Here is a 17,795-nt window from a genome sequence, read left to right on the forward strand (position 1 = left end):
AGGCACATAACCCATCTACGCCTCAATATGATCTAGCAAACCAAGTGATTTGTAATAAAATAATTTAGCCAATTAGCTTAAATTATTCCCAAACCACTTTTATGTCAGACACTAGGACTCACCTAATAATTTAACAATAAATTTCACCCTAGCTTTAGGTGTTTAAGCTGGAGAGAAAAAACTCTTCTGATTAGCCGTGTCAAAAAACACAGGTAATCAGTGAGGTTAAAAAACCTCCTAGGAATTCGTCATCAGATTATAGGCTTACCTAGGTTGTTACATAGACTCAAGGTTTTACTAAGATCATTTACAATATATAAATTACAGAATGGGATGATTATGACACACGAAATGTTGATATGTGATCTGATCCTTGTTGAAAAAGTTGGTACTTCTGCTTCCTTGGAACTTTAACAATTTTGGTGCAACAAGTAGAAAGCAAAAGTATGTTGCATTGAGTACAGCTAAAGGTGAGTACATTGTTACTGACAATGCTAGCTGTGAGTCAGTTTGGCTGAGAAAGCTTTTTGGGGAACTATTTCAGCAAGTTCCACACACAACAATTATATATTGTGACAATAAGAGTGGGATTCGTCTTGTAGAAAATCTTGTGTTTCATGACAAGTCCAAGCATATTGAGATCAACTATCACTATATCCGGGATATGGTGCAGAAAGGAGTAGTGAGGCTCCATCACCTCTTCATTGATGATCAAATAGCTGACATTCTTACCCAGCCTATACCAAAAGGAAAGTTCTTGGTTTTTAGAAAGCAGCTTGGACTTATGGATGTGACCCTTTCAGGAAGTGGTCATAGCTAATCGAGAACATTGAATTGCCTTTCCCCCTTGTTAGAGCTCACAAGATTAGGGAATGATGCGGGAAAGCTCCTGAGGATGAGGGACCTCTTGTGTAGCGTGTGCAAAAGAGTAGGCCTCAATATGCATCCAACCCACAGTCTGGGACGTGGGAAGAGCCACCTATCTAGCCAATAGGTGTAGTGAGACTTGTCTATGTGACTTGTCTAGGATGCAGGTGTTCCACCACTTGACACTTGGTTGTGTTTGATTCTTGTCTGTGTGACTTGTTTGAGTCTTGTCTATGTGATGCATGTGTTCTATCACCTAATTTTTTGAGATGAAAATTGGTTGAGTGTAATCCTTGTCTATGTGACATGTGATGATCCTTTCCTTTCCAAATTTGTGTCAAGTGGATGATTCTTCTTTAGATTGCAACTTCATTGTTACAGATGTTATAGAGTAGAGTTGAACTGAGATGAATGAAAGAGATTAGAGGAAGTAGAGATCTTTGATGCAGAAAGAAATTCCTCCCTAACTGAGAGGGAGTGTTAAAATTTGGCAGCTCAGGGATGAATTTCTCCTAGAAGAAATCATATCTTTCAGTTTTGTTTGAACCACCTATAATAAAATTTCATTTCTAACAATTTTAATATGACTTTCCAAAAATAGTAAGTCACATCTCAATTTGGAAGTGACTTTCCAAAAATAGAAAGTCATGTCTAAATGATCAAAGATGATCTCGACATATGGAAAACACTTTAAAATCAAATCAATCATGATTATACAAGTCAAGAATTAATATTTTGATCCTTACTAGTATTATTATAATTGTGATGCTAGTATTTATAAAATAGTCAAAAATCATTCACCTTTAATGGATTAATAAAAATGAATTATCTCATGAAATAAGTAAATTAAATTAAGAATATCTTACTTGGCAAATCAAACCTCTCTTGGAATAAAATAGTAACTCCACACTTAAGAGAATGTAACTCTCCCTCACTAATTCAATGTATGGAAAAAGTGTAACTCCTCATTAAATGCACTTGTAACTCCCTCATTCAATTTGATTTGTAACTCTCACCAAAATATTATCTCATGTCTAAGTGTAACTCCCTCTCTCCCTAATTCGAATTGTAACTCCTCAATACAAGTGTACCTCTCTCTCTATTCTTGGGATCAGTTACATTTCTCCTCAAGTAACTCCTCCCTCATAGAATTCGATTCTTTTATTATTGTCTCACGGCATGAATGCATTTTATAGCTCCTCTCATTTCTCATCTATTTAAAGCAAGAGCAAGTGAGAGTTGAAAGAAGCATGTCCGTTGTGAAGAAGGAGAGTTAGAGTTGTGTGTGTGCAAGAGACGTGTGAGAGAAAGTGAAGAGTAAGAGTAAGGAAAGAGCTATAGCAAGTGTGAAAGACAAGATCTAATCAAGAGAAAGAGATTTCTTCGGGCAAAGAGCAAGATCACTTCAGCTACAAGTTGATGGGATATTGGTGACTTTATTCATTCTCATTCACTCTCTTTCTCTCTCTATACTCAGTTGAACAATTGAATAAATCTAATTGAAGAAGAATCATTTGGGTTTTCCCCTTGTGGGTTTTGCCCTGATCATTGGACCCAACTCTCAGTGTCTTATATTTGTGTTTGGCTGTCTTCATATTATCCATAAGTTTATGTTCTATCTACAATTGCTGATCTAAAAAGTTGTGAAGAAAAAATCTACATTCTAAGTAATTGTAACAGCATAGAACATTCAATTTTCTGCAAAGTAAATTCAGTTATTTGCAAAGTACATTTAGCTTATGCAAAAATTACATTTAGTTTCATTCAGTTTTCTGCGAAGTACATTCAATTTTTTGCAAGTACATTCAATTTTCTACATAGAACTTTCAAGTTTCTGCAAAGAATTTTTTAATTTTTGCATAGAACTTTCAGATTTTAACAAAATTAAAGGAAATTGACCTACCTAGGCTAGTATAAACAGGACGCAAGTTCCATTCTTTGATTCATTGTCATACATGGAGATAACTTACACTACTAACTAGTTTCTTCTCTCTTGTGCCGAATCAAGCACTAGTGGAGCAAACTTCTTATGGAGGATATTTTGTAGACAGTTCTTTCTCTTGGATGATTATTGGTGATTCTTTGATGATATGTGTTATTTTAATGTAAGTTATCTTCTTCCATCTTGTTCTTGTTGATGAATTAGGATTTAATGAAATTTTCACCAAGGTTTTATTGATGTTTTATAGCTCTAAAATCTCCTTGTACAAGATTTTCATCAAGTTTCTCTTGAGCTAACCTAGGTTTAGATCCCTCCCTTTCAATCTCCAAATATGATAGAAGGATGCTAGGGTAAAGATTTGAGGAACACAACTTTGTCATCCTCAATTTCTCTGAATTTGCAACCATCCCTTTTCTTCCATAGATTTTTAATCCTAGTCTCCATTAGCTCAAGGTTGAGAAAGACATTAATCCTATCTCTTGTGCCAATCCCTCTAACACCCTAACAAAAATTATTTTATGTTTTTCTAGGGTAAATTAGGTTTAGGTTAGAGAAAAATCATACATTTTCAGCATTTTTTTGTCTTAGATGCCATTGTCCTAGGGTTAGGCTTTATTTGCAATTTATTTGAAAAAGTAAAAATATCATTTTGCATGCATTTTCAGCCACAAATTAGGGCTAACTCTAAGATTAATTTTGTTGTTATATGTGTTTTCCACCATGGAAAATCATTGTGATTTATTCTCTTTTTTACTCTTTTATTAGCCTTAATTTTTCACTTTTTCCTTATAGATTACATGGCTTTATCTTATTGCTCTTATAAAAAATTTGCATGTTGTAAATTTCTAATTGAAACCCTAGTTTATAACAGCTTTCTTCATTGCATGTGTTTGGGAACCTATTTGAGCTTCTATTGGTCAACCTAATACCTCTAGATTTAGCCATAGGAACCTTTGAACTTGTTTTCTTGAATTACACTATAAATCACCCAAAAAAATTAATCTTTGCATACTTGTGCTTTGGTGAATCGTGTTGTAGAACCATTAGGGGGCATTTATCCTAAGTCTAATTGGGTTATTTGGTCCCTAAGATCTACTAGAGAAGCCTCCCTTGTGGGGATTGTGTCCAACCACAAAAACAAGGGGAGCAGTTGTTGAGATGACAATGGTAAGTTTCCCATTGTTGCACTCAATCTAGGTTGCTTAGTGAAGCTTTGCACTAAGGTGCTACATTTTGCAGTAACAATCCTCAAGTCGAGTACAAAACTCTACGCAAGCAACCAAGTGTTCCCATGCCACCTAGAGCTCAACACCCTCCTCCAAAATTCCCAATGCTCCTCCTCCAAGCAAGGTTCCCTCCAGGCAAGAAACCAACCCTCCATGTGGCCATGATGAAGAAAGTCACTAAGCTCCATAGGTCTCTAATATTCCAAGGAAAAATGCCATAAGAATATCCATACAAGGTCTAGCAATCAACAACCGAGTCAACTCCACCGTGTCTATCCATCATGAAACAACCATGGGTCATCCACGCCGCATAGACCTCACATCAAATGAAGCACCCCCAAGCACACTTTAAACACTTTTGAGGCAAAATCAAAAGCCATGACACCTTGATGGAAGCTTTTTCGAAGACACTCATGAGGTTCCACTTAAGCACACTTGACTCACATTTGAGGTTGGTTCAAACCCAAGTTTAAGACCATATGGAAGAAGAATGAACAAGAAGAGAACCTAGAAGATGAACTCCTTATATTGGAGGAGGTCGAGAGCATGACATATAGCAAGACAATACCAAAAGAAACAAAATGTCATCCATTGGAGGAGGCCCGGAGCAAGACATGTGGCAAGGTGAGAGTAGGACATGCGGCAAGGAAAGAAGCTACAAGAGGAATACCTTACTTGGGATGGTGACATGAGGTGCTAAAAGCTTTTATATGTCCAAAGAAAGTTCACTTAAGAAGGAACATTCCACTTCAAGAACGCAAGGATTATGTTTTTGGTTGCTTGGTCATGAATTTACACTCTTAAAGAGGACATACCCTTGAAGAAGACATCTAAAGCACGTTGAAGAATTTTATGGGTCATTACACACTATTTAAGGGATATTTGACATATTTGGAGGCATATTCCACCCTTGACGTATTTGGACCAATGGCATTTTGTTCGAGGCATGTTCCACAAATTTGGTGGAAAGACCTATGCAAAGGTGAAAGAGGTCCCAAGTCAAATTTGGACCTATAAGCTAAAGGAAAACCAAACGAAACATAACATTCACTCAAGTGGAAGTGCATTAGGGTCAGAGGACTCTCCAAGAGGTGCATTAGAGTAAAAGGAACACTAAAACACCTAAGGGAGGGCCTATTAGTGTGTGCCCTAGGTAGAATGACAAGTTTCATGGATTAAAAAACCCCAAAACAATGAAACCCTAATTTGGAATGTACAAAATTCAAATAAAGAAAGAATATAAATAGAAGAGAACATTTGCTTGAGGCATGGTTGGAAGATTGAGAGTTACCCTCCAAGCTTAGTTGAAAATTTTGGGAGGGTTAGAAGAAGGATGGGTTCAATGTGAGGGTTTTCCATCGCTCTGATTTTTATTTTAAAAAATGTCTTATATTAATAAAAAAATATGTTTACAATGTTGGAAATACTAGGGGGTGAATCAGTATTTCTTACTTCTTCTTTTTTAAATTGTTCTAGTGATTGCCAAAAGCATATATAGATATGTATATGTATACACAGAGCCAAGAAATCAACAGCTGGAATTAATGCTTTTATTAAAACTCAAGATAGTGCAATGAAATAAATACAGTATAAGTATATATCTGATTGTGAATAGTTTCCAAGCTCCAACTTGGACTTTCAGTGAGGCTCCAACCTCCAGAGCACCAACTTTGTTTCCCCAAGACACCAATCTTGGACTTAGGAGCACCAACTCCCAAAGAGTTCAATCCTGTTCAGTTCTGAGGCTGCAACCTCTTGAGCTCCAACCCAACCTTGGTGTAAACTCGTATGCTGCTAAACTCTGTTCAGCTAAGGGTCTCTCACTCGTGCTCTCCTACCTCTGCTACTTTTGTTGCCTCTACAGCCTCTGCTGCTTCTGCGAGCTCACACACTCATTCTTCACCGCAACAACAGCTATTATAGTTCTCTGTTTTTACTATATTTATTCATTCCCCGTGCCTCTGTCTCTTCGTTTCCACTTACACTGCCGCTTAGGCTTCCTCCTTGGTCGTTGCGGCTTCCGCTTTGGTCTCTGTGGTTTTCTTTGTTTCTTCGTGCTTCACTTGCACTACTGAGACTCGTTGATTCAATGGACAGGTCCAAACGATCCACGGAGAACACATCTTCCCTATTACCGTAGCAGTGCTCCTTTTGGGAATGATGTCAGGCATACACAGAGTTCCACTTTATTTAACGGACAGCCACGTCCAATCGCAATCAGTGTCACCATGAATCACCCCATTTACCTGACGTTCAGTCTATTCCTATATCGGGTCCGCTGCTTAAATCGCAATCGGCGATTCATGACTCCCGGGGTCCTTTATATATCGGACCCATGACTCTACCGATGGCCGACGGCCGATCCTCCACTACACCGATGGACTGGATGCGATATGGTATTAAACCATGGTTTATATGCCCGTCGGGTCCACAGCTTTATCGCAATCGGCGCTTTCATATGGCAAGGCTTCACGGCTTGCGATCTGCGACGGATGTGATGACAGGTTAAGTCATATTGTAATGTAGCGGCGGGTCCGCATACGTTCATCGCAATCGGGGGTTGCCCTTGGCGGAGGTCCGATGCGATATCGCTATCGACGATCGCAAGTCGCACAGGGTCAGGGCTTGGCGTTAACGCAGACCACTCCATTTTTGCGATGCGATATGAGATACCAGACCCGATATTTCTCAGCACTCCCATGTATAAGGTTTCAAGTCCGCAATCCGCCTCCGATCATAGATATGAGATACCAAACCCGATATTTCTCAGCGCTCTCGTGTATAAGGTTTCAAGCCTGCAATCCGCCTCTGATCGCCGATATGAGATACCAGACCCGATATTTCTCAGCGCTCCTGTGTATAAGGTTTCAAGTCTGCAATCCGCCTCCGATAGTGTATTTGCCCGCCGATAGTGTTAAGTCTATATACCCAAGTCTTTCTGCCTCTGTTTGCGTTAAATGCATATACAAGTCTTGCTGCCTTCATTTCTCCGATGGCTCCCGATCGTTGTTACCTGCATGCATATAAACTCTCCAATGACTTATTTGCATGCCTCCATTAGCTCTGTCTGCTCTTTGCGTTGTTTGCTCCTCTGGTGGCTCTGTCTCCTCCTCTTGGCTCTGATAGCTCTGTGTGCTCCTCTTGGCTCTGTCTGCTCCTTGAATATTGCCATATTGACATCAATGACAATCTGTGTCCAACATACAAAAGGTTATACCAATATTCAAAATTGTTGCGGGGCTTTCCTGGATTTGTTCTATCTCTTTATTTTTTAAATGAATGATGAGAGTTTTGCAAGAAATGCATTGTTTTGTCTGTTGAAATAATCATTGGCAAAGGGTAAGTTTGTCATATAAGAAAAGATCAGGGTTGAAGTTGTTAAACCCTCCCGAATCCTTGGTGTAATCTTGAATTATTGGAGGATTTTGCTGCTGTAATTCTCTCGTTAGGGCTGTTTCAGTCCAATTTTGTGGGTTTCCCTAGCTAAGAAGGTTAGGTGCAATCTATTCAGTCTTCTTTTTCTTGTTGCAAGATCAGCATGAAAAAATGATGTATTGTTGGCTGTTCATTCAATCAGAAGGCTATACTAATTTGTCTACTTCATCTAGGGTTTCATATTATGGATTTCATTGTCTTGTTCACAATTGCATGTTATTTCTTGGCTGACATTTCATGGTTGTGATGATGCATCTTATTTAAGGGTGTTACTTATTCATGCATAATTTGAAAATCTGTCTGGAACTAATTATGGCACATCAATGAATGACTTAATTATATCTTCTCCATCATATTCACACCCTCTTTCTAGATGATCTTTGACTCCACCCAATCGGATAGTCACTAGTATTGGTAACTCCACCATCCTTTAGTTCTACAGAACATCATAAAACAATATTTTCTAGGGTCTCCCAAGTTGTACCAGAAAAAAACGAGCATAAAGTGAGAGGAACAGTTGTTGTGGTGATTATGAGCAACCGTTGTGTCTCTAGAGATGCAATTGGTTAAAGGACTTTGCAACATTTGAATTGAAGGTTTGGAAGGTAACAAATACAGAAAGGCCTTAAACACAATCAGTATCTGTATCTGAATCATCCTATGATGATGATTCCTTTGGAAATAGAATAAATGTATTAATGTAAGGCAGTGTCCAAAATAATCATTTGATCAAGGATCAGCAAAAGTATGTGTTACCCCTCTGAAAATGCAGCAAACCTTCCCTTCATGAGGAGCCTTACATGCTCTGCACCAATATGGTATCTTGCCACCACATCATCGGGGAGTTTACATGGTAAACTATGTTGTTGTTTGGTCTCAGGGGGGTCCATCATCAAGTTTTCCTCCTCCTTTGTCACATGCCTTAATTTTTTCTTTTCTAGCAGCAATAAGGAAATCTTCTCTTTGATGGGCAGCAAAGAAAGCTGTCTCTATATCCTCGAGATCCACTTTCCTTAGAAGACAACAAAATTCTAGATCAAAGGCATTGATATAGACCTGCAAAACACGAGCCTCCTTTGCCCTGAAAGATGGGTGCATACCCTTGCATGCTCTGATGAACCTAAGATGACGTTAGCAATGATGTTCATCTTTCCCCTCTCTAATATGAAGGTGCTTGTACAATAAGGATTTAGCATCATCCGAATAATTTTCCATTATATCATGTCCAAATCTTCATCATTTCTTCCTTCATAGAATAAGGCATGTATCTATGATAGAGTCACTAAGTGAGACCTTCCAATGCCTGCACACCAAAAAGTGTTCTCACCCTCAAGCACTAGGTGATTTAAATTCAAAGAAACAAAGGCATTGTTTCTTAGTGGAGTCGTTAAATGAGACAACTAATCTTCAAAAGATACGTCTCATCAAAGCTGTTGTAGTTGAACCACTGATTTTGAGGACTTGACCTCATCCCCAGTCATAGTGCCAGTTTGTTATCCAAAAATCCCTTGAGGCTTGAATTCATGTGACCAAAGTGTTCATATAACCAACTAGCAATGTGTGTCGTCACCTTATCACACTCCTTGCTCCTTCTCACTCCTTTCACTTTGTGTTGGTTTGTGCCAACTTCAGTGGGGTATCCCCTGTGAATTCAGATCTGGAAATCACAATTTCTTTGGTCAAAATAATCCATATCTGAATGCTATGCCTCCAAAGGTCGAAATATGGCATAACTCTCCACAACCATTGAGAAAATACTGCAGATCTGCCAAACTAATGCCCTACATAGTACAAAGTAGATTTCATCTTTAAAAGCAATAAGTAATTAAATGTTTAAAATCTAGCTGGTACAATTGGACCAAGTGCCTTTCGTAATAGAAATGGAGTCAAGAAAGAGAAAAACTAGTAAGGTGAACAATGCTGTTCAAATCGTTCTGGCCAGAAGATACACTTGCAACTAAATTTGAAGCAAATGGAAACATCACAGATTAAATTTCCCAAGAAAAATAGACATTAGTCCACCATCAAGAGTCAAAAGTATGTGTCTTCATTAGCAACTGGAAATAGGATAGAAAAGCAATATCAAATCCATTGCAATTAAGGCAAATCAGTTCTGAAACTTGAGAAAGGCCATGTGCAATGTTCACCCAGATCAGATTTAATTGCTGCTAGAGGATTCATCCCTGTAGCAGTAGCTAATAACAATACAAATCTGCACAGGAGTATTGTTCTAAACTCAGAATTACAAGTGCAAGAAAAGAGAAGTAGAGAATAAATGAACAGGAGGAGGAGAAGACACAAGCTGGAAATTCATCAAACACTTTCTCAACCTCTGAAACTCCATTAATAGACCTCCTCGATTGGAGCAATGCACTCTATTGATCTAGAATAGGAGATGAAAGATTGGAACATGACCTTGGAGAAGATGGATGACCCACGCAAATAACCAATGAAAACAACCTAAGGAAGAGATCAAGTTATGTGCCCTAGTCCTCCACTAAAGATACGCACAATGGATGGATAAGCTAGCTCGAATTAACCCTTCTTTAGAGCACCCTCTTCCTCCCTGAAAAGAACTAAATTGAACTACATTATGCATGGGATGAGGAAAACTAAATTGATCACCAGTGACGTTCACTTCTCTGGCTCAAAATAAATCAAATAATAATCTGGAAAATGTAACTTTGATTTAATTCGCTATCCCAAAATATCCTCACAAGGTAAGCACTCAAGTGCATGGAAAATATTATATTGTCAATGCCCAAAATATCTCCTAGATTCTCGCAAGTTGGAGTGCCTAATTTAGATGGATAAGTTTAGTCCTCTACTTAAGATATCTTCAAACTAACCATCCTTGGAGATCTTGATAAAAATAAGGATGCCACATGGTGAATCTTCACTTCCATCAAGAAGACCAAGTCCAGCATACTTATGCATCGAACCGAAAACATGGAATCATCCCAAAGCCCCATGCCACCATACATCTCCACCACATGTCACCTACCAAAAAATAACATCCAAGACAAATTGAAAATGTATTAAGAAAATACCAATTCCTCAAGAAGACCACTGCTAAACCAGATTGCCAAGGAAGAATATTATCATGTCCAAGCCCACATACGCCATCACATTGTGAAAAATAGATACTACTAAAAATAGCACAACCTCCAAAAATGTAGGAAAGTGAAAAAAACTAAAGCTCACCACCAAAGTGGCACTTTCTACTAGCCCATTTGTGTGCCCAATAGATAAGATAAGTTTATGAAATCCAACAAATGACCAAAATAGGTCAACAGGATTGTTCAATACATAAGTGGGGATACAAGAAGAAAAATCGAAGCTAATATTTATGATCAAAGTGCAACTTTCATAATGTCAAGAAGGGATACAATGCTCCAAAGTCAAGTACAAGGGATAGAAAAAGAAAAGGAGCCCCAATGATTCAAGTGCCTCCCATCTGCTAAGAGAGGGAGGGTCCTCTAAAATTGAAAGTCGATATCTTTTACCTTTCAAGTTCAAAGGAAAGAATTTTAGAATGGAAATATGGCTAGAGGAACTAGATGTGGCCCAGAGTTTCTCTCTCTATATAGAAGAGGTGATCCGTTGTGGGAGTTAGTCGAGGCTATGTTGTAGGAAATGTTGGGCCAAAGGGAGTTTCTGGCAAAAAACGAAACCAAAATGCTGAAAGGTGTTTGGTACGGCCTTGAAACGCGTTTCAGGTCATATTGGCACGTTTCACGAGGCTGAAACATGGCCCAGTATAGCCTAAAACGCGTTTCAAGGTCATACGGCCATATTTCAACAACTTTTTTTTAAATTGACTTTTTTTCATTTATTTTTTTACTTTTCGCTTTTACTATTTTATTTGGTGATTAAAATATTCTTTGGATGTTTCTAGATGGCTCTTGCAAGTTATAAAAAGACTCTCGCCTCATTCCCTCATCACACGAATTGAGCAAGTCGTTTCACTTGGAGGGGCGATTTTAGCAAGGAGAAAAGAGGAAGAGAGCAGTGGTTTCAGCTAGGGCATTTTCAACAGTGAGCAAAGGAGATTTCAACAGCGAGAGAAAGAGATTTCACAAGAAGATTTAGAGGGGGGAGTTTCCAGCTACGGACTTCTTGGTTTTTGGCTCAGCTACAACCATCTTTCTCTTGTCATTTGTGGATTTTTGGGGTAGCTTCAACTACAAAAAAATTAATTTGGGTAAGAAGCATTCATTTTCTTAGTTTTTTCCCACTATTTCTTCTATTTTTCGAGGGTTTATGCTTCCAAAAATGTGAAAAACGTTTTTCTTTACAAATTTGTTTTTTTTATTTATTTTTGGAGCAATGGCTTCCAACGAAAGTGCAAGTTCAACCCCCAATTCCAACATGAGGGTTGACTATTATCCTCTTTAGAGGCATGTTCAGAAGCTTCAAAGATGTGCAAGTGGTGGCTCATGGGAATGGCGATGTAATCTTTGCAGTAATTCGTACAAGGGCTCCTACCCAAGAGAGAAGGCACATCTTATGCATGGAGGAATACACGGGATAGTAGGTTGCACAAAAACAACAGACCTAATGGTGAGGAGGGCATATCAAAGAGAGCAAGATGAGGCAGATGGAGTTAAAAGAAGGCATGAAGAACTTACTCAAGCTACTCCTCAAGCTCCTCCAAACATTGAGCCAAGGATTGTGGTTGAAGCAAGGAAGAAGAGAGGCACTCAACGACAAGAACAACCACCATCCAAAAATATCAGAGGGGCATCCACTTTAGTTCAAGATAACAGAATTGTTAAATTGGTGAATGTGCAAGCGAGAGAAGAAGTTGATTCCAAAGTGGCTAGGTGCATCTATGCATGTGGTATCCCATTCAATGTTGTTCGCTCTCCTTACTGGCAAGATATGATAAGGGCAGTTAACAAAGCTCCCACAGGGTACAAGGGGCCCAACTATGAGAAAGTCAGAACTCAGCTTCTCAAAAATGAGAAGGAGCTTGTGGAGGATATCTTATCACTGATTCGTTCTTCCTAGAGTAGCTTTGGGGTTAGCATAGTCTTAGATGGATGGACAGATACAAGGCATAGGCCATTGATAAATATCATTGCCACTTCACCAAAAGGAGCAATGTTTTTAAAGGCGCAAAATTGCTCCAGAGAGGTAAAATATGCACAACTTATTGTTGATGTTATAATAAAATCTATTGAGCAAATAATACCTAATAGGGTGGTGCAAGTTGTCATGGATAATGCACCAATTTGCAAAGCTGCAGGTTTAATTATTGAGGGGTGGTATGACCACATCTTTTGGACACCCTGCACTGTCCATAATCTGAACTTGATCTTAGAGAAGATTGACAATAAAGTTCCATGAATAAAGGAAATAACAAGGGAAGCAAGGGAGATTGTTGAATTCATCACCAACCACCACCAATCTCAAGCAATATTTCGAGAGTACTCCAAATTGGAGTTGTTAAAAGTTGTTGAGACAAGATGTGCCTCGAACTTCCTAATGTTGCGTTGCCTTGTTGAGGTTAAGCAACCATTAGTTTCTATAGTGGTGAGTCAACTCTAGGCTGAGTGGAGACAGGAAGATTCTAAGCGGGGATATATGGTGCATAGATTGTGCCTTGATGAGGAGTGGTGGAGCAAGATAAATTTCTTTCTAAAGTTCACAACCCCTACAGTTAAACTTCTTCGGAACGCGACATGGACCAACATTTCTTAGGAGAGGTATATGATGGCATGGATACCATGGTTGAGAAAACTATGGAAATAATTTCACCTGAGTCTCCACAGCTTTTATTTGTTGATGATCATTTTGCTGATTTAGTCAAGAAAATCATTGTTGATAGGTGGAACAATTTCAACACTCCATTGCACACTTTGGCGCATACCTTTAACCCCAAATTTTATGATGAGGAGCTTATTGCTCAAAGCAATGGGAAGAGGAAGGGGCCCCAGAAGGATAGAGAGGTGGCTAATGGGGTGAAAAAATCCCTTATGAGAATGTTTCCAGCTCATCTACACAGGAAGGTGAAGGAAGAATTTACCAGTTGTGTTGCAGGATTAGATGATTATTTAGATATATCAGCGTTGGAGGAGAAATATTGTGCAACTTAGTCGAGGTTGATCACCTGTTGGTCAGGTATAAGATGTCCCATGACCTCATGCAACAACTCCATATGGGTCTCCTTGGTTGGTGATGTGCTTCTTGTGAGGGCTAACTAATCTAGGAGTTGGAATGGGTAGAGGAGACTCACCTGACAGAGTTTGATGTTAATAACTTGGAGTAGATGCGTTTGGATGATAATCCACTAGTAGCAATAGGCATGGCAAGCACTAAATGCACTACTACTAATGATGCTATAGATGTCCCCAAGCAGTGTGTCTAGTCCGGGGAAAGGATGATCCTATATTTATGATGAGGATCCCATTCCCAATTGTGGTGATGAGGTTATTGATTGATCATGTTGATCATTGATATGCAGTAGCTTGCACCATGTTGGTTATTGAACTCTAGAGGGCATTTAGAGCCTCGTTTGTGTATTTCGTTTTGGATACTTATTGCACTCAGTGCCATTTTGCTATATTCATCTTTACCCATCTTGGTATATTCATTTTTACATGCTATATATATTAGAGAACTTTGCTTATTTGGTTTCTAATAATTTCGATATATTGGGTCACATATACGAGTTACAAAACTTAATAGGTAGCATCTATGTGATTTCCAGATATTCGTGCTTCCACTCTCGAGCTTTGCAACCTCAAGGTGCATATTAGACCTAGGTTTATATGGGTTTATGCTAATCCCCATACTCAATGCACCCCACGCACAATCGATTCAAAGCACTGTTACACTCGCGCACGGCCACCTGGGTACCAAGCTGCTGAGAACCTTACTTTTCTCAATGCAATCATCATCGATTCTAGGCCAATCATCAACAAATATTGCTACTTCAACCAATGAACCCAAACCATCTCAAATAAAGTTGGAGAGACAGCCACACTTGGGTTCGTGTGTAGTGCTATGGCATCTACTAAATATGTTTTGTAATCAAAACACCTGAACTCTCAGCATCACCAAGTTTTACGTAAAATTTTGTTGAGGGCATTTCTTGTTTGTTTATCCTAAGCTAGCAAAACTAAGCTCATAAATAGGTACTTATTCGAATTTTGAATTTTCAAGTATCACGGTCCACTCGAATTTCGAACAGCATGATTCATCCACATAGGCATGTACTATTCCCGGTCCTACTGGCTCAAGGAACCCTTTCCCAATCATTAAGATCCCCTAAAAATGGAGGGGTGAACAGGAAAGCACGGTGGATGAGCTGTTCATTGTGTTATTAGCTCCAGTCCTTCAATTATTTTGGTGATTCAGCTTCATGTTAACCGTTAACAAGGCAGAGAACTAAACCAAAACATGATAAAATGAATACAAATGAATGGTTTTTGTTCGCAGTTATGAAAGATTTTTGTAGGAGAGTTTACTCATACTCTCTGTTTTTCTCACTCAAAACGGGGTTTTTGATCTCACCCAATACTATCATCCTTGTACTGAACTTAATAACAAAAAAGGAAATCTAGAAAGAGGTCGTTGGATCGAATCTCACATGAATGCCTGACTGAAAGATCCGCTAGCTCCTCCTCCATGCTTCCTCTCTACGCGCTTACTCCAAATTGTGTATGCACTGCGTGTCAGAATACACAAAGACCAAAATTAATACTAGAATACGATTATACTAATTAAATTACCGATGATGCGGGTCAGAAAAAATTTAAAAGACAGAGACCACGGGAGTGGGAATTCCGATAAGTTAGAAATTTGACTCTACTTTCTTATCGCATATAATTCCAGTTGCAGATATTTATTATTAAGAATGGTAACTGGAACAGAGTCCATGTGTGTAAATTTTGCTAAGTTTAATGAGATTCAAGTAAACACTTTCGATCGATTAAAAATATAAAAAGTCACGAGTAGAGTATTGATATGATATTGACCGAAGGACAATGCAATTATCATCGATGTATGGCATAACGGGCAAGGCAAATAGAGATACGTCACATTCGATCGATTAAAAATATAAAAAAGTCACGAGTAGAGTATTGATATGATATTGACCGAAAGACAATGCAACTATCATCGATGTATGGCATAACGGGATGATGATGGTGGCGGCATAATGGGATGATGATGATAATGATCTACTGGGACCAAATTGTTTTATCGGACTTATAATTTTCTTAGTTTCTAATTGTCTGGCTCCTCGTTTTTCTTGGGAGATTGGTGCTGTAGCTTTTTTTTTTCTCTACGGTCTTCCAACTTTCTTTATCTTACATCTCCTTCATCTCTTCTGGTTCTTGAGACATTGGTGTCTTAGCTTCGCAATCTGTTGTGTTCGTTCTTTTGAAGATAATCGGAGAAGAAGTTTGGTCTAGGAGATCTGCTTCGTTGTTAAATGAAGATTTATTTTGTGCGGTATTCGAATCCTCATCACTGTTGATGTTTGAGGGGTTGTCGAGTTCACTCTTTTGTTGTTGGGCATGACTTTCCCCCTGCTTGTCTTGGGAGTTGTTTCTTTCTTGCCCAATTTCTTGTGATTCAAAGTTTTCTCGAGAGTATTCTTCTTTGATGACAGTGTAGTGTTTTTTTTGTGCTCCTTCCCACCATGTAGATTTGTGGTGATTTTTTCTAACAGAATTTTTCTAAGAAGCTTTTGGGCAATTTTTGGCTAGGTGGCCTGTCTCAAAGCAGGATCGACATTTGAAGAGGACACTTTCATAATCGAATTTCTGGTTCCACACATAGTCTTTACTTGTTAGGTGTATTTCAGCTGGGAATCCGGCGTTGAAGTCCATTTCCACACAGATGCGTGCATAGGTGGTTCTAGCATATTCCTTTGTTTCTGGGCACCTACAGTAAAATTTATCAATTGCATTTCCAATGGCTTTTAGCGAAGAGAAATTCCAGAGATGCAAGGGTAGGTTTGGCAATCTCACCCAAACTGGTGCTGAGGTTATGACTCTTGTTGAGGGATCGAATGATGGGTTCCATGGCCTTATGAATAGGCCTGATTTTTCCCAAAACCAAGGGCTAGAATCTAGAATACATTCTCTGCTTTCAGGGTTTTCAAAATCTACTATAAAGAAACCCCTAGCACAAGGGTAGACATTAATTGCATCAGGAATTAGAGGCTTCCATACCTCCGAGATCCCACTGTTTTTATATTTAATTTAAAGAAAAATTGTTTTTATATTTCGTAATTTAAATATTTTATGAATTTGATTTTTGAGTTATTATTATTAAAATTTGTAATTTTATTGTTTTATGAATTTAATTTTTAAGCAAGAAACATCTCTTGAGGGGTTCTCTTTTTTCCTAGAAGAAGATTTAACTGTAAAACAACAGGAGGAAAGAAGGGAGGAAATTTTAAAGGATTAGGGCAGCAAGAGATGAAGAAAAGAGAGCATGGATTTATAAAGGCAAAGTTGTGATAACACAATTTGGACCTCCTTCCATAACAGAGCAACAAGATGGTAATAAAGAAGAGGCAACAAACTCTTCAACAGGAAATCAGAAAGCAAGGTCGGTATGGGAAAACAGAGACAGACTCAAATGTGAGTCTTGCATGTCAAAATAAATAGCAATCAAGTCATACCCAGGTTTCATTAAGATTAGTTTGTTGGAACTGCAGAGGTTACCCATGGAGACGAGGACCTGGGTTAGGGCCTATTAAAGGAAATAGAGACATAATTTGTCTCATAGAAACACGAACATGAAGGGTGCAAGACACCTTTGTTTGAAGGATACTAGAAGATGGCAGTGTGGAACACGACAGCAGGGAATGGCAAAGGGCACGAGGGTATCATGGTTTTAGTAAGGGAGAAAGAAGGTCATTTTATTTAGTTAGAAAAAGAAGACTCAAATAAGCAATTCATTTGGTTTAAAATATCAGAAAATGGAAACCACATCAGAATTGCAGCATGCTATTTTGCGCCAAAGGTTTCACAAATCTACAAAGGTAGAGGACTTGACCACAAAGATCCATTTGCAGGTGATTTCAATGCTAGGACTGCAAGTGAGCAAGCTAGCATTCTTTGTTGTAAAGATGATTGTGACCCTATTTGGCTTACAAAAGAAAGTAATCATCAGTGGGAAAGGATTTCAAAGGACAAGGGTTGCAATCTCTTTGGTGAATAATTGCTTACTCTATGTGGGGCCTTTGATTTAGTCATTTGTAATGGCTTGACTAGATGGGCAAAGTCTGGTAATTTCACTTCCAATACCTACAATGGTGGTAGATTATGTAATTTGCTCGCATGGTTTGTGTGAGAAAATGG

General features: G+C 38.6%; 1 protein-coding gene across 6 annotated transcripts in view; it reads right to left on the reverse strand.

The window, feature by feature from the left end:
• The window catches only part of PGLCT (plastidic GLC translocator), a 433,631-nt gene extending 418,246 nt beyond the window's left edge, over nt 1-15,385 (reverse strand). For 2 of the 6 annotated variants that reach the window (XR_016262439.1, XM_089439048.1), the window contains exons 1-2: nt 15,290-15,385; nt 15,068-15,145 (exon numbers count right to left, since the gene is read on the reverse strand). Coding sequence is in view for 4 of the 6 variants with exons in the window: in XM_089439048.1 (XP_089295174.1) it covers nt 15,068-15,107 (40 nt within the window). In the remaining 2 variants the exon portion in view is untranslated. The other 4 variants (XM_089439044.1, XM_089439046.1, XM_089439045.1 and 1 more) reach the window with 4 other exon arrangements.
• Between the last annotated feature and the right edge of the window lie 2,410 nt (nt 15,386-17,795).

Source organism: Pinus tabuliformis, chromosome 9 (genome assembly GCF_031772625.1).
Source record: "Pinus tabuliformis cultivar Carrire ecotype Pingquan chromosome 9, CPIR1, whole genome shotgun sequence".
NCBI classification, from domain to species: domain Eukaryota; kingdom Viridiplantae; phylum Streptophyta; class Pinopsida; order Pinales; family Pinaceae; genus Pinus; species Pinus tabuliformis.